Source organism: Notolepis coatsorum (genome assembly GCF_963971535.1).
Source record: "Notolepis coatsorum genome assembly, chromosome: 3".
NCBI classification, from domain to species: Eukaryota; Metazoa; Chordata; class Actinopteri; order Aulopiformes; family Paralepididae; genus Notolepis; species Notolepis coatsorum.
This window is the reverse complement of record NC_140167.1, coordinates 155,677,850-155,700,808: the sequence shown is the minus strand read 5'-3', so window position 1 is coordinate 155,700,808 and position 22,959 is coordinate 155,677,850. Positions and strand designations below refer to the sequence as shown.

Here is a 22,959-nt window from a genome sequence, read left to right as displayed (position 1 = left end):
CTGTATGCGCATTAAAGGCTTCGCAAACCGGCTTCGCAGGGGCTCCCACGGCCATATGGGCTCCTTTCCAGCCGAAAGACACTCAGCACCTTATTAAATATCATTAGCAAAGTAGAATCCAATCACTTCTTCAGCGCCTCCAACCTAAATGCCTCCCCTCGCACTCACACACTCAAGTGGACTTCTAGGACCTACATTTAATTGGCCGCTGTACTTGTGCGATAATGTTTGTGGTACGTAGAATAACTCTGGAAGCAGCAGCATCCTCGTCTCCTCTCACTTCTGCTCCCTAATGCGCGATACTCCGCGGCTCAGGGAGCGAGCCCCTGTAAGTGCGCTTGGCCCCTCTAGGTGTCAAGCACCCTTAGATGAAACGTTGACATTGTCTAATTTTGGACTAATTAAATATCCCGTCATCAGGTCACAGTGCCCGAGGGGCTTCCTTTCTGTGGGCTTGTCAGATGGGTTTTAACACGCGATAACGTGGTGCGCTGCAGGCGCCCTCGGCCCCCGTCAGTCCTGTGCGAGGCTCCGCTTTATGCTCATCATTCGCTGTACGCTGCCCGAAAACGCTGCCCTGGAATAGTGCTGGTCGTAATGAAGCCCAGTGGGACGCCATGTTATTCTGTCACCTTATAGACACCACTTACAGTACACTCCCCTCTTCTAGTTCTCTCTCTCTCTCTCTCTCTCTCTCTCTCTCTCTCTCTCTCTCTCTCTTTCTCTCTCTCTCTTTCTTTCTCTCTCTCTTTCTTTCTCTCTCTCTCTCTCTCTCTCTCTCTCTCTCTATATATATCTCTCTCTGTCACTGCTATCATCTCTCTCGTCCACCCTCTATTCTCTCTCTCTCTTCGTCTCCCCATCATTCCCCTCTTTCCCCATCCCCCTCGTTCTCCCTCTCTCAACAATACCACAAACATTTGTCAAGCGATGGCATATCAATTTTGGACTGTTTATCGGTTTTGTTTGTACTGTATATTGTTTTTTTGTTTGTAGGCCTACTGTATGTTTTTTTTAGAAGTGCTCTGTTGTTGTTCGAGTAACTTATTAAAGAGTTTTTAAATGTCAAATGTCCTTTCCTCTCTCTCTCTCTCTCTCTCTCTCTCTCTCTCTCTCTCTCTCTCTCTCTCTCTCTCTCTCTCTCTCTCTCTCTCTCTCTCTCTCTCTCTCTCTCTCTCTCTCTCTCTCTCTTTATCTCTCTCTATCTCTCTCTCTATCTCTATCTCTCTCCCTCTCTTCATCTATCCCTCTCCCCTGTCTCTTTCTCCCTCTTCCTGTCCTTCTCTCTTCTCCCTCTCTCCCTCACGCCATTCCTCCCTCTCTCTCTTGCCCCTCTCATGGTGTCTCTTCCTCCCCGTCTCCACAGAGAACCAGCTCCTCCTGCAGCAGACCACTGAGACCTTATATCAGCTGTTCAACGCCAGCCTGACAGACGGGCGCATCCCTCTGCTTCTAAACCACCTGACCTCCCAGGTACCACCATCATGTACCCGTATTTCATTCACTCAGGGCAAAACAGTTGGAGGTGACAACACTAATTGACCTATTTGCTGCCCGGATTACCAGACGACTGCTCTACCTCCCGAGCTACTGTTGCCCCCAAATATACATTAAAAAAAAACAGAACTCTCACAGATTGCAGTAAAGATGTTTACAGATAGAATTGTGTGTTTAACCTGCTGAGAGCTACTCCCATTTCGGGGGGTTCTGGGGGTGGGTGTGTGTGTGCGTGTGTGGGGGGGGGGGGGGGGTCATGTGTAGATGTAACATAGAAGTGTTATACAACCATATGAAAGCTGGGGCCCTGAAGACCAATTTGAGGTGCAGCTTAGCGCATCTTTGTACTGCGTGCAAGCAACCACAAAAAACTTGCGGTGAAGCATTTTAGCCTCCCATTTCCGTGTAAGCTAGCATGACATGGTTGGTATCTCCAGCACGTATTCCTCAAGGTCTGTAGTTTAATATGATACCACTATCTTTGCTCTAGCTTTAAAATTAGCCTGCCGCAGCCTCTGAAAGATAGCAATGTTGACCCGTGTCCGACTCAGAGGGTTAAATGCATCTGTATCCCAGCTGATACTGGCATATCCCAGCCATCATATTTGGGTTTCTCGTAGTCGAGTTTATGAGCTTATCCTGGTAACAGGGATATAGTGTTTACATTGGGAAACTCATAGGCAGAATATTGTAAACACATACCCATTATCAGCTTCCCTTTCTGTTCTTCCTTCTCTCTCTCTCTCTCTCTCTCTCTCTCTCTCTCTCTCTCTCTCTCTCTCTCTCTCTCTCTCTCTCTCTCTCTCTCGTGCTCTGGATTAGGAACATTTAAAGGTGCAATCCGTAATCCAAATGTAAACAAATACGTATACAAGATTAATTCTTCATGAATCTAGACGCATCCAGACAAAAATATTTATACACTAAGATTGGGTCTTTAAACCGTGCAAATGACTCCCTGTCGCTCCAGGTGTGCGCGATCGAGACCTTCACGTCCATCCAGGAGCTGATTCTGGCGCTGTCCGTGACCCCGGGGCTGGTGTGTGAGAGTCTCCTGCCCAGCCTGCAGATCCTGGCCCAGAGCTTGGAGGACAGCTCGGAGCTGTCCAACGCCATCTTCCAGACCTTCATCGGAGACCCTGTGGACTACAAAGTCAAAACCAACTGGTACAAATTCAAAGTCAAAGTCAGCTTTATTGTCACTTCTCGTAATGTGCAAGACATACAGATAAATCAAATAGCGTTTCCCCCTTCCCACGGTGTATATCAAAAAGATCTAATATAAACATAAAGTAACATATAGGACACTATAAACATAAAGTAACATATATGGACACGATGTACACACAATGTATACAGGACTATATACAATATAAACAGTAGCTGAAAAAATTTATGTATGAGTGAAATAAATAGGAGGTAAAAGATAACTACAAAAGATGCTTCCTGAACGGGAAACAGGGACTTGAACCACCCGACTTTGGACTTGAGGCTGACCCATGTCACAGATTTGATGACAAGAGTTGGAAGAGCAAAATAATGACCCAACTTGTGTTCTTGAGTTGACTTTGATCTATGGTATGATGACTTGAAAAAAGAAAAAGAAAAAAGGTGTCTTCAGGTGTCTCTACTTGTTTGACATAGAGTACAGATACAGATTGTCCTGCTACTGAGAGGATTTTTGTCTTAATGTTGTCTGGCTGCATTGTAATAATTCAGTCAATTACATATAAAGTACATAATATAAGTAAATTCTTTATGCACACAATTTCACAGTTTGAAAGTTCGTACCACTTGCTTCGGCGTGCTTGTCAAGGCCTTGAGTCTTGAAGTGAGACGTTGCCTTTTTGATTTTGGACTTGAACTTCATAACTCACTTTAGCCAAACTGTGTTTTCGGGCCTCAATTAATACTCATCTCAAGCCAAGAACAGTGGGAGAAAGTTTGTGCAGGTGTAGCCGTTTTCCTTTTCTACACTGTGTAAAACAACAAGGAAACACTAGTGTCCAGAGTCAAAACACTCAAAAAGTTTCTAGGATCCTGAATTTTTTTTTTTATTATATTTTAAATACATTCAATTATATGTTCTACACAGAAAATCAGGTTTGTGACTAGTGCAAGGGTGACCTGTTCCCGTTTCTGCCCTAAACATATATACCACAACTATGCTATTTGCTAATGTGTTTTTCTCTGTGTGTGTGTGTGTGTGTGTGTGTGTGTGTGTGTGTGTGTGTGTGTGTGTGTGTGTGTGTGTGTGTGTGTGTGTGTGTGTGTGTGTGTGTGTGTGTGTGTGTGTGTGTGTGTGTGTGTGTGTGTGTGTGTGTGTGTGTGTGTGTGTGTGTGTGTGTGTGTGTGTGTGTGTGTGTGTGTGTGTGTGTGTGTGTGTGTGTGTGTGTGTGTGTGTGTGTGTGTGTGTGTGATATTACAGGACCTCTGTATTTAGTGAGATGTTGGGCTTGAACACCACTAGCCTGTTGTCTCTCAATATTAACACCTCTGCTCCTGGTAAGACGCCTTCTACCTCATATTGTTAAAGGTCATGTATTATGAACACAGACACAGAAACAGCCTGTCGAGAACAGGACTGAAACAGAGGGGTATAGAGGGTGCTAGAATGCATAATCTGAGTGGTATTTTCAGCATATAAATATTTTGGGGACCTCAGAAACCTATATTAACTTGTTGAATAATATGTGGCCTTTAAGATTTCACAATATTTCATGATATAAATGCTGCTTTCTTAATCTTAGTTGATTAGTTGATAATTGACAGTTTAGTCGACCAAGACTCTGCTAGTGGATTAATCCTTTTTTAATGTTTTTTTTTATTTATTATTATTATTTTCGGAAAAACACATCTCTGGTAAGCACTACATTTAAAGAGGCACTACTGCAAGATTGCACGTACGGCAGGAAACGCAATTTTACAGATTGTGTCGATGAAATCAACTAATCAATTAGTCGACTAAGAATATCTGAGGCTGAGGACAGCACCGATTGTCTCACGATTGATGACCATGGCGTATCTATCGCTGCCATACCCTTTCCACAGGTGTCGTGACGGTAGGGGAGATGGTCAGGAACAAGACGGCCTTCGTCCTGGACATCCAGCGGTATGCCACCTTCAACCCCCAGGTTCTCAGCCTCCTAATGGACACACCTCTCCCCAACAACAACATGGTGGTGAGAAGCCCTGAGCATGTACCACAGAGACCACTTACTCTCAAACACACACACACACACACACACATGCGCATGCAGGGCCGCCTGGGAGAAATGCGAGGCCCTGTGTGAGATTTAAACGCGAGCCCCCCCCCCCCCCCCAAAGGTAAAAAAAAGAAAAAAAATATATATATATAATTTTTAAATTTTTTTTTTCATACAGTCAACATATTCGTAAATAATAGCGCTGCCCGAGGCTGGGCATGATACAGTCAACATATAGCAAGAGAGAGAGCGAGAGAGAGCTCCCGTTCTACAGTCAATATACAGTGTACAGAGAGAGAGACACATTGGAAAGAAATTGAAATGCTATTTGGCCCTAAACAGAGAGTACACAGTGGCAGAATACCTGAGCACTGTGACTGAAGATCCTTGACTAGGTACAGACTCAGCGAGCACAGCCTAGCCATCGAGAAAGGCCGCCATAGGCAGACTGTGTGTGTTAGAAAGAGAGAGAGAGAGAGAGAGAGCATGTGTGTTTGTCGTGTGTGTGTGTTAGAGAGAGAGCATGTATGAGAGAGATAAGCAAAGATGACCCCCTAAAGGATATTCAACTTTTAATGAAAGAACAAAACAGAAGGAAAAGATAACTTCACAAAGGCAACATGAATATACATAGATCCAAAAGGACAAAGATCAACACTTAAATCCAAAGAGAAGAGGGTCTATACCAGAGAAAACAAAGCAGCAAGGAGCCAATGGCCGACAGCTAAAGGCTAGCCAGGTAGGCTACTGACACCAGGCCACACACAGCTTTGGCCAACGGCCCAACGCTACCCAAGCTACACAAACGACCAAGACAATGAATTCACACACAGCACATGTCGTATCTCCAAATGTTGTGAAGTAACATATGTTTTGCCTGGAAAAAAACATCGTTATTAACAAAACATTCGGGAGGGGAAGGAAGGAAGAGTGGGGTAATGTCATGACATTTTCATTAATCTTACCTGCACCAAGGAACGCAGGGCGAAAGGCCGCAACACAGGTCTCCACGTTGACGAAAGGCCTCTCACTGGCGGGACAAAAATAAGCTATGGCCAGAGCCTTGTCATGGTGCAGGCCCGACTACATCTTCTGTCAAAGATGATGTCGTAGTCAGAGTGCCAGAACCCCCTGCTATTCTCACGGCTAATGTCAATGGTCGTAGCACAAGCTAACAGCTAACTCAAGGCTAACTGATAGCATCAAACGAACGTTCCCAGCCAAGCGCAGCCGGAAGCTAACGTCGTAGCTAAACAGCTAACTGGCTAACAGTTAGCTCAACCCGGCTATCGCTAACCATTAGCTAACGCAGAAGCAAGCTATGTGGCTACCACTGAAAAACTGTACAATGTGATAAAAGCAATACAGGTGCTGACACCAGGCCACACACCGTTAGCTACTAGTAGTACTACAACAGCTAGTCGGCCAGTTTAGCTCCAGAGAGAGAGAGAGAGAGAGAGAGAGAGAGAGAGAGAGAGAGATGTCCACGGCGGGAATAGAATAGAGTTAATAGAATAGGTTAAAAACTCACCAAACGTCCAAGAGGATGGAGACAACCGCGTGGCGTTGACGAAGTTCATCTGCCAAACGACCATCCTCTTCATCTTGGCTGCATGCGCTGTCTCTAGGTTAGCTAACGCTAGTTAGCCTTTAGCTAAGCTAGCTACTAGCCGACATCATCATGGCTATATCCCGACTGCACCATGACAAGGCTCCGGCCATTTGTCCCGCCAGCGAGAGGCCTTTCGTCAACGTTCCTTGGTGACCGACCGACTGATAATGACCGACCTCTTCGTCTTGGCTGGCATAACTAAGCATAATAGTCAAAAGCTGCACGCGCGAAATAGTCAAACGCAGCTGACGCACGCCGGCGTACTACACATGATGTAAGTAACCACTCCCTTCGTTGAAACCAATAGTATGTCTGCTGCAGAGCCCCAGAGCTCCAATAGTGAGTATGTCTGCAGACCCAGGAACAAGTCAGACACATTCTACAAACGTGTCTAATGTGAAATATATAAGCATATAAGCAAAACTAGATTTTAGGTCTGTGATGAAAAAGGGCCTCGCGGAAAGGGGGGCATCGCAAAAAAAAAAAAAAAAATGAACAAAAAATTAAAAAAAATTTTTTATTTTGCGAGGCCCCCCTTCCCGCGAGGCCCTGTGCGACCACACTGCTCGCACACCCCCTGAGGCGGCCCTGCGCGCATGCATGCACGCACACACACACACACACATACACACACACACACGCTGACTTAGGCCAACATTTAGGATATCGCATCACATTCAGCAAAAAAACAAGCACAAATTGTCAAAAATAAACAAAAATAATATTTCATCTAGAATTTGCTCCCAATTGTCTTGACTTAAACACACACATGTGTGCACACACACACAAACCATATTGTTGAAGCAAGCAGATTGTTGGGTGTGGTTCTGATTCTGAAGAATCAGTCAAACTAAGCTTTTGTTATGGCTCTTTGTTGACTCTGTAAGTCTGTAATCACAAACGTTGCTTTCCGGATGTTAAAGGAGTACTTTGAATTCCAGTAAATTATTTTTCTCCACTTGACACCTGTCTCACTAGAGGAAAAGGTTTACACATAATGTCCTTTTGTTTCACAGAAAAGTTATGTTAGCTTTATTAGCATTCCTCATTGAAACCAAGGGGCAATACTAGCATAACGCTTGCAGCTTGGTTTCAGTGATGGATGCTAATAAAGCTAGCATGGCATCTCTGGGAAACTGAAGGACAGTATGTGTCATCTTTTTCCTCCAGCGAGACAAGTGTTAAGTAAAAAAAAAAAGAAGAAAAAAAAAGGAATCAACTGAAATCCTAAATCTCAAAGTACTCCTATAAGAGACGGCGAAGAATGGAATAGGTCAGTTGAGAGCGCCTCTGTCTCCTCACAACAAAGTCATCAGAGCATGGATAATTGTTCCACTTCTTGGTTTATCTGTCCATTACGTATCTTCCACTGCAGTCAGCTCAAGTGGCTCTGTGACAAGGCTGGTCATATGTTGTGCACTGAAAGGCTTTAAAACACCATGAGAAGCATTCCTACAAAAATATAGCATTCATGTCCATAAAAAGCAAGTTACAAACACATCCCTTGGCAGGTACTATGCAAAAATAACCTCTCACCACGAACCTATACAACTATACAAGGTTAACTCCTGACAAATGTCCATTTACTGTTTTGAAATGAATGTAACAATGAATTATTGTGACACATGAATAATGAAATATAGACAATCCAGACATAGCCTACAGACTTTCTTACACAATTACAATAAAACCATGGGTGTATGAAGGAGCCCGGCTCAGTGTAGTGCTAAACAATATGAATTTAGTTTGATATGATACTAGAAAGAATCCAATACCTTTTTTGGCAGTAATATGGGCAATTTTAAAGTAATTTGTACAGCATAATGCATGCCTCCTTCTAGCCCAGATAAACCACGCAATATGAGGAGTTATATACCACACAATATGAGAAGATAGGTCATCCGTGGGGAAATAACTCATTCCAAAGAGAAGAACACTTTGCATGTCTATTTCATGAGACAGGTGCGTAGGAGAGGGACGAGTGAATCGATAGTTGCAAACAAACTCCCACACACTGCCTAACTTGCAATGATTTATTTGCAACAGGGGGAATGTGATTTTCAGCCACTCCCTATTTAAGATCACTTCTCATTGTCACAAACCATTTGCCTGGTGATGGAGGTACACGTATCGTTGCAAGTTAAAACAGTGTGCGGGAGTTTGTTTGCAACTTTAGATCAATCGTTCCACAATCTTCCATCAAATACATACTGAAGGAATATGTAACCACATCAAAAGAGAACTATAGAATTATAGGATAGGGAATTTGTTTTTTATATTGTCATGGACCAGCACTAGCAAACGTGTTAGATTAGATTAGATTCAAATGTATTGTCATTATACAGTACGGGTACAGTACAACGGAAATAAGTTTGGCATCCAACCAGAGTACAAATGTAACAGTAAAGTTCAATAGTAATGTACAGGTGATTAAACTGGGTATAAAATATATATACAGCAGTAGGTTCAGCTATATGTTTAACAACACAACCATGGCATAGTATTTGGGCTATTTTGACTACTGCTATCGTTTGCTGACCTCGTAAACCCTGTGTGCGGTCCTGTTGTCATGGTAGCATGTGTGTCTGTTATACTGCAGAGCTGCGTATAGGTTGTTGAGTGCACTGCACTGTGCCACTAAAACAAATCCCTATACAGTGCCCTATACAGGGCAGCTCTGGCTGCAATTGTAGCTTACCACCACCGGTATGACTGTGTATGAACGAATAATGGACTCTGTGAAGCGCTCTGAGTCAGAGAAGAGCGCTATATAAATCCAATCCATTATTATTATTATTATTATTATTATTATTATTATTATTATTATTATTATAGTGTTTATATTTGGTGAACAGAAAATGTGTGTGATTTTCCGCCCTGTAGATCCTGTCCAGGCTGGTGAACCTGCGTCACTGTGGCAACCCGTCGCCGCTGTATACCAACCAAACAGATGAGACGATCTTCAGGACCTTCTGTTCCATGCGCGCAGAGCAGTGGTACAGCCTCGCCCTGCTGACAACCAGACACGTCAACACAGAGAAGCTCATCTACAGGGTGAGGCTTTTGGTCGTTGCACACTTTCATCAACCCATCGGCTCCACGGAAATGATTTGATTTCAGCAACTTCGGGTCATTGAGAAGCACTATATAAATAAAATTAATTATTATTATTATTATTATTATTATTATTTGATTTCATTTTTATTTGTCTCGAACATAGAAACATAAAACAAGTTTAAAAAACAAAAAGGTAAATAGTCAAAGACTATTTCCATACATGTTCCAGAAGGAACAGGGTGAAGTAAAAGACGTATCAAGCCCTGCCCCTTCCTTACAATATTTTACATTATAATTTAATACAAATAAAAATAATATAAAAATAATGAAAAATAAAATAAAAGTACATTTTCTATATAGCCAAATATCGAAATGAGAAAAATTATGGAAAGACGAGGAGGATGAACGTTTCTAACGATACTTTTACAGTTTCATAGCAGCCCGCCGTGTTCGTTTGAATATCAAGTGTCACCGAAAGACTTCAAGGAATCGCCTTAAAAGTGACACAGTGTTAATACACTTGAATGAGGCCATCGGAGAGTCAAAGTGTTACCAACAATATTTATATTATGGATGAATTAATAAGACATATCACAATTTAATAAAATAAATAATTTTTGCAGGCTATAATAAAAACACCAGACAGCCAAACATCACTTATATGCAAATAGACATAATATGTAACTACCAACTGAAAATGTAACATATTTTGAACCCATATTCAGTTTATATTTTGTACTATTTCTGATATTCCTTATGACTCTCGTGTCATCACATTTACCATAGGAAGAGAACAAGAAATAAGGAAGGCAGAGGAGCTGAGTGTCATTCTCGACGAACAACGAAGGTTCTAGTTCAAAATGTTTTGAAAGGACGTCTCACAAGTGAAAACACGGCCTATATATTCCACTCTTTCTCCTCTGACTCATGTCATTTTGATTTAGGGCAACCGAAAACAACTTCAACCATAAACTCGGGTCAGGTACATGTAAGTGGGGGGGGGGGGGGGGGGGGGGGTGGCGGCTGGGGGGGATACCCTGGCACATTCAACACATTCAATATGAACATTTACTGGTGAGGCATTGGTCTCCTGACCTCAGTGGGGTCCTCAGGTGACAGCATAACAAAGGTTATCCTATAACTAGGGCTGTCTTAAATACTTCGAAGCTTCAAAGCTTTGTTCAATGGCACAAGCTTTGAACATAAAAAAAAAAATCGAAGTAAAAAAAAAAAAAAATTAATTGTTTTTCAATTTAAATTTTTATTTTTTTTACTTCTATTTGTGTGTGTGTGTTTGTGCATGGGGCCATTGGGTGGGGCCGGGGGACAAATACACTGGAGGAAAGTAACCCAGCTCAGCACTGCCCAAATTATATCATCACTATTGCCTGTTTGAAGGATATCATCCTCAAACACATATATATACACCTACATGCCTTGTAGAATTCCACACATAAGAAAGAAAGATACTGGGATGAATAAACAAAATAGGAAATAAAATGTAGAAATGCATGCAATACATAAATAAATATGAATCTCCATATATAAAATAGAACATTTAGATAAGGTACTACTGAGATGTTTTGGTGAGTTCTTTGTTTTTTTGTGGAAGTAGCCCTTCTTAAAAATGCATGAACATTCACTGATAATTGGTCTGTAGTGGAGTCTACAAGGTCTACATTGCCGGACCATGTAGAATCCGGACCTTGTAGACTGACATAATTCTGTGCATAGTTTAGTCTACACAGGCCATATTTCAAATAATCAAAATCTTACTTCATTCATCTTAAACATTCTTGATTTGGGGGATTGGTAGTTCCCATGAAATCTGAAGTTGTTCAAACGACAACAGCGATCCACCTTGAATTAAATCACACAGCCGAGTGAAACCTTGTTGGCTGCGTCACAGTCACGAAAGGGGCTACTTAGAGCACATTTAAAAACAACAAAGTTTACCAAAGTGCTGTACAAGTCCCACAACATAAGATAAAAAAATCAAAAATCAAATAAAAAAAAATATATATATATAAAAATTATTATTATTTTCTTTTTTTGAAGCTTCGAATTAAAATCGAAGCTCGGCCCCGAAGCTTCGATTGCCAAAAAAAGCTTCGAAGGTCAGCCCTAGTTATATGATTAGCGTAGCTTTTCTGCTTCGCCTATGGGATACACTCAGCGCCTAATCCGCGTCAACTGAAAACTTCTCACATGCACCTTCCAACTACCCGACCACGCCCACCTCTGGCCAGCGCCCAGGTGTGGTGATCAGCTCCCCCTTCCGATTCTGAATTTCAACGAAACACAGCCAAGGGTCCTCAGGGCTGCGTGTAAAGCAGAAAAGCTACGCTAATCATATAACTAGGGTTATAGGATAGCCTTTGTTATATTTCATTAGCTACGCTTTTCTGCTTCGCCTATGGGACAACGGGCGAAGCAGGGCGCGTAGCCCAGACAAATGCACCCCCTGAGGTCCCCTTCACGACCATCAGAAAAACATGGGGTGGGGTCCGGCCCCCTCGCGCCTCCTCCTCGGAGGGTAGGACTCCAATCATGCGCAGTGGGGCGCAGTTACCCCCCAGTTACATGGCCGCGAGACAGAACCCCCCCGAAGGTTCCGATGAGGACCAAAGGTCCTCACCCGGATTTACGACAGCGCCCCTACCCCCCCCCCCCCCCCCCCCCCCCCCCCCCCCCCCCCCCCCCCCCCCAGGGCCACCGTGCTTCCTATTGAGCCGAGCGCCGAGAGAGGGAGTGCGCACGTGCTTGACCGACGAGTCACAAAGGGTGCCATGGGGGCCAGCTGTCCGAAACAGCTCCGCCCCCCCCTGTGACGGCAAGCCTGCCCCACCCATTCCCACACCGGAAGCTCCGAGGCAGCCACCAGTGAGCCTCCTGGAATGCTGGGGCCTACAGGTGACCAGTACAGCAGAGCATGGCTGACACCTGGTGGACACTAGGTTAAGACCGACCCCGCCCGGCGCGGCCAGGATGAGTCCTGTGTCCCCTAACGCAGCTGCCCCCCGTAAAAACAGACAGGGGGTGTGCGTTTTGGCTGTAAGTCACAGGGGCGCTAGAGGGACTGACCGCCCGAGAGCAGCATTCCACTGCCCCCCCCCCCCCCTGCCCTGTTACCCTCCCACCCTGGCTGCCTGGTTCCCAACGGCAGTGTTGACAAACACCCGGAACCCGGAAGCACTGACCTCTAACTACCAATACGTTAGGCTGTAGGGAGGCAGAATAGGCCCACTACCTCCCCACCGTATTGGGCCGGCACCCCACGTTAGGGGGAGTCTGCGAAGTCCGCCACGTGAGATGTGACATAGCCCAGTGGCGGAGGTCCCACATCAATGATTGACCAACCAATTGAACGGGTATCACACCGCACGCTCAATACACACAGCTGTTAAAAACAATCAGAGATGTGGAACTCAGTCTAAAAACTCTACTCGTCATCCACCCATATACGAGTTGGGGGAAAAACACAGCACAGTACCACCAGGGCCGTAGCCAGGGTTTAGAAATTAGGGAGGTCCATTTATTTTTTTGGCCCAGACCGGCCCACTATAATCGGTCGGACACCACCCACCAGTACACCATCCTTACGGTCCCCTTAAATATGCGTACCTACTGTACTATTCCCCCCCCCAACCCATTACAAAGCTGGGTAGTAAGTGCCATGGACAAGTGGACCAGTGTACTCACTCGCTCTTGGCTGAATCTTGTTTTGGGTGGTGATGTAAAAACACCTGCATCATAGCAGGCTCAGGATGGGCAACGTAGTCTATAGCCTGTTCATCCCTGTCTCTCTCCTCCACAACCTGGCTTGACTAGACATAAGGAGAGGGAGATGATTACAATTAACTGGTACATTCAGGTCCAGAATTGTTGGAATCCCCTGACAAAGATGTGCAAAAAGCTATACAATTTAAACAATACCATACTGGTAATGAGAAAATAGTTGTTTATTCAATGAATGCATGGAGCAGTTCCATCTTATTTCATTTGATACTAACTACTCAGTTCATACAGATTTCAAGTATTCAAATATCAATGATGAATATTGCATAAGGTTTACACAGTTAATAGATCACCTTCTTGTTTTATATTCATCTTATATGGCAATTAAATCAATGGTGTGTTTGTTTGGGGAGTTTGACCTATGTGCCTACCACGTGAAGGTGCATGATCAATGGACAGCACAAAAACAATTTGTGTAGGTGGAGACTAGAGCTACCACAGATAGTAATAAGTTATTAAGAGTAAGTAATCCATACCATATATATCCTAATAGTTACCTTATTACCATACTTGGCTGAAAACAAACTTTTCTGCCTGTTGTGAATGTGTTTTTCCCTGTAGGCTAATACATAAGTAGGCATACATTTTTGCAGTTGAGGAAAAATTTGCAGTTGAGTAGGCTATAATGTGCTGTGTTTTTATGTCTTCCATCGAGGACCACCTTGGAAATAAGTGTTAATGCTTGTTAATGAATGCTTTTAGGTGATATCCTCAGGAATACAAATTGGTCAAGATCATTTGTTTTTATGATGTGTTTTTAATTTCCAAATAAATCTAATCAAATAAAAAAGCAGTTTTTGCAATTGAGCTACTGGTGTTGTATATTATACAGCCTTTTCATGCATCTTTATCAAGGGAACCCTTATCCTAATGATTTAAAAAATAATATTATGATGATACGATATGGACCTAGTAGTTGGGTCATCTGTGGCACTTCGTTTCTCAATGGATTTTTTAAAAAGGCGGGGGAAATTTGTGAGAGACCAAAATCCAAAATGGCTGCCGTGGAAATTAACTTTTTAATGGTTTGACCTACAATGATGCCCAATACATGGTACCAGCCCCCTCTCAGTCATGTACCAGCCCCTCTCAGTCATGTACCAGCCAGCCCCTCTCAGTCATGTACCAGCCCTCTCTCAGTCATGTATACCAGCCCCCTCTGTCATCTACCAGCCCCCTCTCAGTCATGTACCACAGCCCCATCTGAGTCATGTACCAGCCCCCTCTCAGTCATGTACCAGCCCCCTCTCAGTCATGTACCAGCCCCCTCTCAGTCATGTACCAGCCCCCTCTCAGTCATGTACCAGCCCCCTCTCAGTCATGTACCAGCCCCCTCTCAGTCATGTACCAGCCTCCTCTCAGTCATGTACCACAGCCCCATCTCAGTCATGTACCATAGCCCCATCTCAGTCATGTACCACAGCCCCCTCTCAGTCATGTATACCAGCCCCCCTCTCAGTCATGTATACCAGCCCCCTCTCAGTCATGTACCAGCCCTCTCTCAGTCATGTACCAGCCCCCTCTCAGTCATGTACCAGCCAGCCCCCTCTCAGTCATGTTGTTATGGTTTGTAACCGACCCCAATCGTACAACACAAGACAGGTATGAGAGTAAGCCAAGAACTGGGCATTTATTGAAACACACAGAAAACGGCACTGTCCCTTTAAGGGAGAACACAAATTACTGGAAAACAAGAAATGGGAAAAAGGCACAGTGCCTTTAAGAGGCGAGCTGGCTAAGGGGAAGGCTAAGGGAAACAGGAACAGGACAAGGGACAAGGGCAGGAAACTGGGAGGACTAGGAGGAACAAGGAGGACTGGACAGGGAGGACTAGGAAGACTAGAGAGGACTGGACAGGGAGGACTAGGATGACTAGGAGGACTGGACAGGGAGGACTAGGAGGACTAGAGAGGGGAAACAGGGACAGAGGCCCGCGGAGGCGGGCTGGGGACAGGGAGGACTAGGAGGACAAGAGAGGGGAAAACAGACAAAGACTGGGATACAAGCATTAGAAGAAAGTTGCTGCTCTGCAGCTTCTCCCGGGATGGTTCGTCTGGGGAAGCAGACGGTGACGTCAGAGCCGCTCTGCAGATTCCTCTCGGCAGCTCTCCGAGGTGGTAAACGGGACCGAGAGGGAGAGAGGGAGCGGGTTAGCTCAGAGTACAGTTGGGAACAGAGCAGGTGACAGGAGAAGTGACTTGTCCCAAAACAGAGTTATCCAAGTGACTGAATCTTCGGTGTAAATACACACTGTGAGTAACGTCCCAAACACAAATCCACGTGATAGAATCTTCGGTGCAAATAAACACTGTGAGCGAAGTCCCAATAATAATCCAAGTGACAGTATCTTCGGTGTGAATACACACAGTCAGCGAAGTCCAAACAATAATCCAAGTGATAATATCTTCGGTGTGAATACACACAGTGAGCGATGTTAAAGCAAACATTATCCCAATGAACAATCCAAAAAGCTGACGCTGGGTGAGTGACAGTCTGACAAAAAGCAGGATATCTTCAGTGTCTTAAACACACGAAAAACGAATAGGGTCAAAGACAGTCTTGCAAAACTCACCCAGGCGCTGTGCGTAAAGAGAGCAGGAACAACAGGGCGAGCGCGTCGCCACGGGGAACGGGTTGGCCAAGCGGAGGTCTGAGTGGTGCGCGACTGCTTGGAGTACGCGCCCGTAAGGAGGGCGCATCTGGCGCGGAGGTCTGAGTGGTGCGCGACTGCTTGGAGTACGCGCCGGTACGGAGGGCGCATCTGGCGCGGAGGTCTGAGGGGTGCGCGTCTGCTTGGAGTACGCGCCGGTACGGAGGACGCATCTGGAGTGCGTCTGAATGCGCGTCTGGAGTGAAGAGCGCGTCTGCGCGGAAGAGCGCGCCGGCTCGGAGAGACGCATCCTCCCGTAGAGTATTAGGAAGCGATGCGCGTCTGGAGTGAAGAGCGCGTCTGCTGCGCGGAGGTCTGGATGCGCGTCTGGGCGTCTGCTGCGCGGAGGTCTGGATGCGCGTCTGGACGTCTGCTGCGCGGGGGTCTGAAGTGGAACACTGGAATACCTCCTGTGGAAGTTTAGAGAGCGCAGTCCAGTGTCTCCTTCCAGGCAAACGGCGACAGGAGGCGAAGGCTAGAGCGCATCTCACGCCGGAGATGAAAACAGCATAACAGACAGAGAACCTCCCGAAGGAGTTAGGTGATAGAGATATGATACGGAACGACCCGACAGGAACTGAGGGGAGAGCGAGGTACTTAAAGCCCACAGGGGAACTAATTAGAATACACGTCAGGTGCGTGAAGGTAATTGATACTTGAAACTAGAAGTGTGTGTTCGGCACCAGACCAATCAAACACATAATGACAGGTAGTCCAAGGGTGTGGCTGCTGAAGAGCAAACGAACGCGAGGGTGGGGGCTAGTGAAGTGAGGATACAGGGAATTAAAGTACAGGGAACAGGAATTAAAGGTCCAGGGAGAGGAGAACCTCACACATGTACCACAGCCCCCTCTCAGTCATATACCACAGCCCCCTCTCAGTCATGTACCACAGCCCCCTCTCAGTCATGTACCAGCCCCTCTCAGTCATGTACCAGCCCCCTCTCAGTCATGTACCACAGCCCCCTCTCAGTCATGTACCAGCCCCATCTCAGTCATGTACCAGCCCCCCTCTCAGTCATATACCTGCACGACTGGCGGGGGGGGGTGCTTAGTAAGAGATGTGATTGGGCCAGCCCAGTGTCAGTCAGCACCAATGGGCCGATGTCTCAGCCTAGTAGTGGGCCGGTCGTTGACAAAAAAAAAATAAAATAAAATTATAAAAAAAAAAATTATATACTTTTTTTTTTTTTTTTTTTAATAGTTACAAATAGTTACCGAGGTCCGGACCTCGGTGACCTCATAGCTGGCTACGGCCATGAGTACCACTGTGCGTTCTTCCCCCCCATATTCGGGTGACAGGCAGGGCCACAATGCGGGCAAGTTTCTCAAGTTTCAAGTTTCTTTAATAGTTGTCATACAGAAGTACAGAATACTTTTATACAAAATGCTTCTTACTGTTACGCTCCAGAGACTGTGCTAGACAAGATAAGTATCAAATAACATAGTATAGCATGTAAATTAGAAGTAGAAAATGAGGTCACAGTGTTCAGTATAGACATATGTACAATGTTCGATGCAGAATAGACGTAACTGAGTTACCATATAATATACAATATACTATGCAGTGTACTAATATACAATACTATATAGTGCAAAGCAGAAATGGGATGAGGTACAATTTAGGTACAATTTACAGTAAGGTGTACGAGTTGTAGTGCAAATCCTTTATCAATAAATATAAAGTGTGGGGAGTGGGTGCTACAGTGTGTTTGTTTAAAGTGAGTGTGTGCGTGTGGATGTGTGTGCTATGTGCGTTTGATGGTTGTTGTGTGGTGTTCATTGTTCGTTGAGCAGCCTGATGGCCTGGGGATAGAAGCTTCTTCTGAGTCTTTCTGTGCTCGCCTTGAGACTCCGGTATCGCTTGCCTGACCGCAGCAGTTCAAAGAGGCAGTTGTTCGGGTGGCTGGAGTCCTTAATGATTCTCTTAGCCTTGCCCCTGCACCGCTTGTTGTAAATGTTCTGGAGGGTGGGGAGCCCCCCTCCATTTGTGCGTTCGGCTGAACGTGTCACTCTTTGTAGTCTGCTTCGGTCTTGTGCAGTGCTATTCCCAAACCAGGAGGTGATGTTGCCAGTCAGGATGCTCTCTATTGTACATGAGTAGAAGTTCTTAAGGATCTTCTGACTGACTTGGAACTTCCTTAAGCGCCTGAGGAAGTAGAGGCGTTGTCGTGCCTTCTTCACAACACTGTCAATGTGTGTGGTCCATGTCAAGTCCTCGGATATGTGGGCTCCGAGGTACTTAAAGCTGTTCACTCTCTCAACCGGTGCCCCGTCGATGCTGAGGGGGCTGTAGTCCTTGACCCCCGACCTCCTGAAGTCCACAATCATCTCCTTTGTTTTGCTGACGTTCAGGGAGAGGCTGTTTTCCTGGCACCATCCCGCCAGGACCTTGACCTCTTCCAGGTAGGCCCTCTCGTCGTTTGCAGAGATCAGGCCCACCACTACTGTGTCGTCAGCAAATTTGATGATTGTGTTGCTACTCCGCTGAGCCACACAGTCGTGTGTGTACAGGGAGTAGAAGAGGGGACTCAGAACACAGCCCTGGGGGGCCCCTATGTTGAGGGTGATGGATGAGGAGGTGCAGTTGCCTGCTCTCACCACCTGGGGTCTGCCCGTCAGGAAGTCCAAGACCCACTGGCAGAGGTCATAGTTCAAGCCCAGGTCCCTGAGCTTGGCTATGAGTTTGGAGGGGACTATGGTATTGAATGCCAAGCTGTAGTCGATGAATAGCATTCTCACATAGTTCCCCTTCCTCTTGTCCAGGTGTGATGCTGCTGTGTGCAGAACATGGGCTATGGCGTCCTCCGTGGACCTGTTGGGGCGGTATGCAAATTGCAGGGGGTCCAGGTTGATGGGGAGGGAGGAGCAGATGTAGCCCTTTACTAGCTTCTCAAAGCACTTCATGGCTATGGAGGTGAGAGCTACAGGGCGGTAGTCGTTGAGGCAAGCAGGCTTGGATTTTTTGGGTACAGGGATAATAGTGGACTTCTTCAGGCAGGTGGGGATGACAGCCTGTTCTAAGGACAGGTTAAATATGTCAGTGAATACCGGGGCCAGTTGGTCGGCACAGACTTTTAGGACGCGGCCGGGAATGCCGTCCGGTCCTGCTGCCTTCCTGATATTCACTTTTTTAAAGGTCCGCCTCACCTCATGCTCTGTTACCCTGAACACTGAGTCTCCATCAGCAGCAGACCCCCCCCCCCCATTGCCATGGCTTGTGGGCTGGTGTTGTTATTACCAGCATCAAACCTCGCATAGAAGGTATTGAGGTCATTTGCTAAGGAGATGTCACTGTTCAGTTTGAGGGAGGTGCCTTTGTAGTCTGTCATCGTTTTGAGCCCCTGCCACATAGCTCTGGAGTCAGCCTGTTCAAACTGGAGTTCAATTTTATCCCTGTAGCGCCGTTTTGCCTCTATTACTGTCCTCCTTACGTTGTATCGCGCCACCTTGTGGTCATTCATGTTGCCTGCCACCAGGCCGTCGTTGTATGCTTTGGTGCGCGCTTTCAGAGCTTCACGGACGGATTTGTCTACCCAGGGTTTTTGATTTGGGTAAACTTTAATTGTGGTAGTGGGGATTGTTTCTTCCACCAAAGTACGAACAAAGTCCAGCACTGTCTCCCCCTTTTCAGCAGGAGGGGGGCTGTCTAGCAGCCTACACAGAGGATGGGAACCTTCACTACGTCTCCACTTAAAATCAACCGATCGGGAGACATGCGTGGCATGGGTCTGAATCACCTTGGCGCCTCACCTTGTTCAAAACAAGTGATACAAGGCGCGAGCCAGCATGATATAGTGATTGCCAAATGGATACAACGCAGCACGCCCCAGTACACACAACTGGGCCGGGTACTTAGCGCACAACAAATGGATAGAGCGCATTGTGTGCGCGACTGCGCGTACACGCGCGTACACATCTGTGCGCGATCGCGCATACTTCTGCCTCAGTGATCTAATAACACGGCGTGTAACCGCGTGTGTGCACGACTGCACCCCTGTGTGTGTGTGTGTGTGTGTGTGTGTGTGTGTGTGTGTGTGTGTGTGTGTGTGTGTGTGTGTGTGTGTGTGTGTGTGTGTGTGTGTGTGTGTGTGTGTGTGTGTGTGTGTGTGTGTGTGTGTGTGTGTGTGTGTGTGTGTGTGTGTGTGTGTGTGTGTGTGTGTGTGTGTGTGTGCGCGCGCCTTGTAGAATTCCACACATAAGAAAGAAAGATACTGGGATGAATAAACAAAATAGGAAATAAAATGTAGAAATGCATGCAATACATAAATAAATATGAATCTCTGAAATATAACATTTAGATAAGGTGCTACTGAGATGTTTTGGTGAGTTCTTTGTTTTTTTGTGGAAGTTGCCCTTCTTAAAAATGCATGAACATTCACTGATAATTGGTCTGTAGTGGAGTCTACAAGGTCTACATTGCCGGACCATGTAGAATCCGGACCTTGTAGACTGACATAATTCTGTGCATAGTTTAGTCTACACAGGCCATATTTAAAATAATCAAAATCTTACTTCATTCATCTTAAACATTCTTGATTTGGGGGATTGGTAGTTCCCATGAAATCTGAAGTTGTTCAAACGACAACAGCGATCCACCTTGAATTAAATCACACAGCCGAGTGAAACCTTGTTGGATGCGTCACAGTCACGAAAGGGGCTACTTAATTAATTAATCCAACCCACTTTATTTATAGAGCACATTTAAAAACAACAACGTTTACGAAAGTGCTGTACAAGTCCCACAACATAAGATAAAAAAAATTAAAAATAAATTACAAAAAAAATATCAAAAATAATTTTTTTTTTAATTTTTTTTTAATTTTTTTTCGAAGCTTCGAATTAAAATTGAAGCTCGGCCCCGAAGCTTCGATTGCCAAAAAAAGCTTTGAAGGTCAGCCCTAGAAGGCAGCACGCCAGGGCTCGAAAGCCTTCCACCGACCGTGCCATAGCATACCAGCAGTCCCCCGACGAGGAATTGCCGGTCTGCTAGGAAAACTCCATAACGAGCAGCGGTCCCAAGCACTTCCTTTTCCGAACGCGCTGGGGAAGTCCTGAAAAAAGGACTTCGGTGGAATATCCTTACATCTCTCACCTAACTAACTAACAAAATTTCCGTTCCAACTGCAGAAGGCCTGTGAGCACAAACGTTTCGTTGAAACAATGAGGAAGGGGGAGCTGATCACCACACCTGGGCTATATGCTGGCCAGAGGTGGGCGTGGTCGGGCAGATGGAAGGTGCATGTGAGAAGTTCTGTATCGTATGGCTCTCTCTCGGCGTCACTCATGCACTGTCCTCGCACGTGCATGCGCACTGAATAAAAGACCACAATGTACCTTTATATCCCAATATTTGTCTGACCACACCCCTATCAGCTTCCCATATAAGCAGGGGTGGGGCCACCCCCTCGCCTCCTTTCTCGCTTCACCACAAGGAAGTGCCTCGATAGCCCCACTTGACGATGTTGTTAGTAGGAGAAAGTTGGAAAACAAGAGATACGTTGACATCATATCTTTATTTTCTCTCTCACTATATTCGAGAAAATACAGCGATATTGTCTTCGTACTGGAGTGTCTGGAAGATCATTCTACACCTCCGTCGGGTTTCGTATTGGGAGTTTATGCCGCTACATGCCTCTCAACTGCAGTCCTCCTTGCTGCGGCTGGTTCCGGTAAAACCTTCCAGCGCCACAGCTGGACTGTAGGACGCGCCGCTGTTGTGAGAAGCGGTGGGTTCCAGGTTGGTGAGTAATGTTTTGCTTGCAAGCTCCACTTGTCTGTTAGTGCTATGGGGGCTAGCTGACAATGTTTACGAAAACCGGCCCCAGATTAGGGTCCTTTGTTCAGCCTTTAGGCGACGGCGGAGGATCCTGGTTTGAAGCCCATTATAGCAACTAGTGGGCCACACGACCAGTAACTGGTGATCCCAGGATCTCTGGACGTGTGGGTACTTCTCTGTCACCGTATAAGGCCCCGTCTTTCATATACAAATGAGAGTATACCCTAAACGAGGAAATGTGAGCATGGATGATCGTTATCGGAAAATCCATGTTCAAGTCGGATACAGCCCAGATGGGACTTGTACCGGCTCCGTCGGATGGTAAAATCAAAGTTGTAAAACTGTGCTAACATCTCGTTTCTCTTCTCTCTTAAAAGGTGAGGAGGGTTTCAGAACGGTGGCCTGTCTGAGTGTGACTTGTTATATCGTTGTGTACGAGTTCAGGTGATAGCTGCTTAGCTTGCTGCTATCGGCCGAGTGCGGTCGTTAGCTTAATGCTACACTGTTGAACGTTCTGAGACTATAACATGCTTAAACACTCTGACTACGACGTCATCTTTGACAGAGGATGTTAGTCGAACCTACCCTGGGGCCAGCCGGCGAGGACTGCGTCAACAAGGGGGACCATAGCGGCGGGATGGAGTGGCGACGCTGCCCAGGTCGACAACACAGGACGGCTGTGTTACTACGGTGCCTTGTTAGAGACTGCAGTTTCGCTTGATCTGCGCTCACGGTAGGAAGGGTCCTGACCAGACCTTGAACACTTCTTCTTGCTTTCCCTTCTAAATGTTTTGTAAATAACGATGTTTTCCAAAACGAGTGTTGCTGCACTACATTTAGGATACGACGCAAGTTATGTGTGAATTGTCTTGTCACTGGTCTCCATGCAAATCGGGTTATTTGTTACAGATGTGAAAATGATCTGGTTTGTTGTGTTGAGACACATTGTGTGTTCATGTACCGTGTACTCACAACTAAGGGGGTTAAACTAACCTATAAAGCTATGCTTAGTGACATATGAGTAAAGAATGATTCTTTTCTCAGCCTGTAATGACAATGAACAGTGTGTTCACATATTAACAGGTTACCTGTTTAACTGGCCGTATTAAGGGTACAGTAGGAGGGGTGTTTTTTCCCCCCGGTTCCCTGGGGACTTCTTCACCCTCCTCTCAGACATGTTGTTACACTATATTGTGTCACTGTGTGGTAGGGATACGATGTAACCCTTAGCTTAGTTGTTGGGGTTGTGCTAACCGCTTGAGAAACTATATTTTCCTAAAGAAAAGATTGTTTGGTCACTTTTTCGTGTGTGCTTAGCAAGGCCTGTGGCCGATACTAATCGAGAATTATGTATTCTCTCA

At 45.6% G+C, this 22,959-nt stretch overlaps 1 protein-coding gene across 1 annotated transcript in view; it reads left to right on the top strand.

Moving 5' to 3' along the window:
- Positions 1 to 597: 597 nt before the first annotated feature.
- Positions 598 to 22,959, top strand: part of abca12 (ATP-binding cassette, sub-family A (ABC1), member 12) — a gene marked incomplete at its 5' end in the record, with an annotated part of 176,822 nt that continues 154,460 nt past the window's right edge. Inside the window, 6 exons of the mRNA XM_084311411.1 lie at positions 598 to 607; positions 1,367 to 1,473; positions 2,468 to 2,664; positions 3,926 to 4,002; positions 4,549 to 4,679; positions 9,199 to 9,369. Coding sequence (XP_084167537.1) covers positions 598 to 607; positions 1,367 to 1,473; positions 2,468 to 2,664; positions 3,926 to 4,002; positions 4,549 to 4,679; positions 9,199 to 9,369 — 693 coding nt within the window. The remainder of the gene's footprint in view (positions 608 to 1,366; positions 1,474 to 2,467; positions 2,665 to 3,925; positions 4,003 to 4,548; positions 4,680 to 9,198; positions 9,370 to 22,959) is intronic.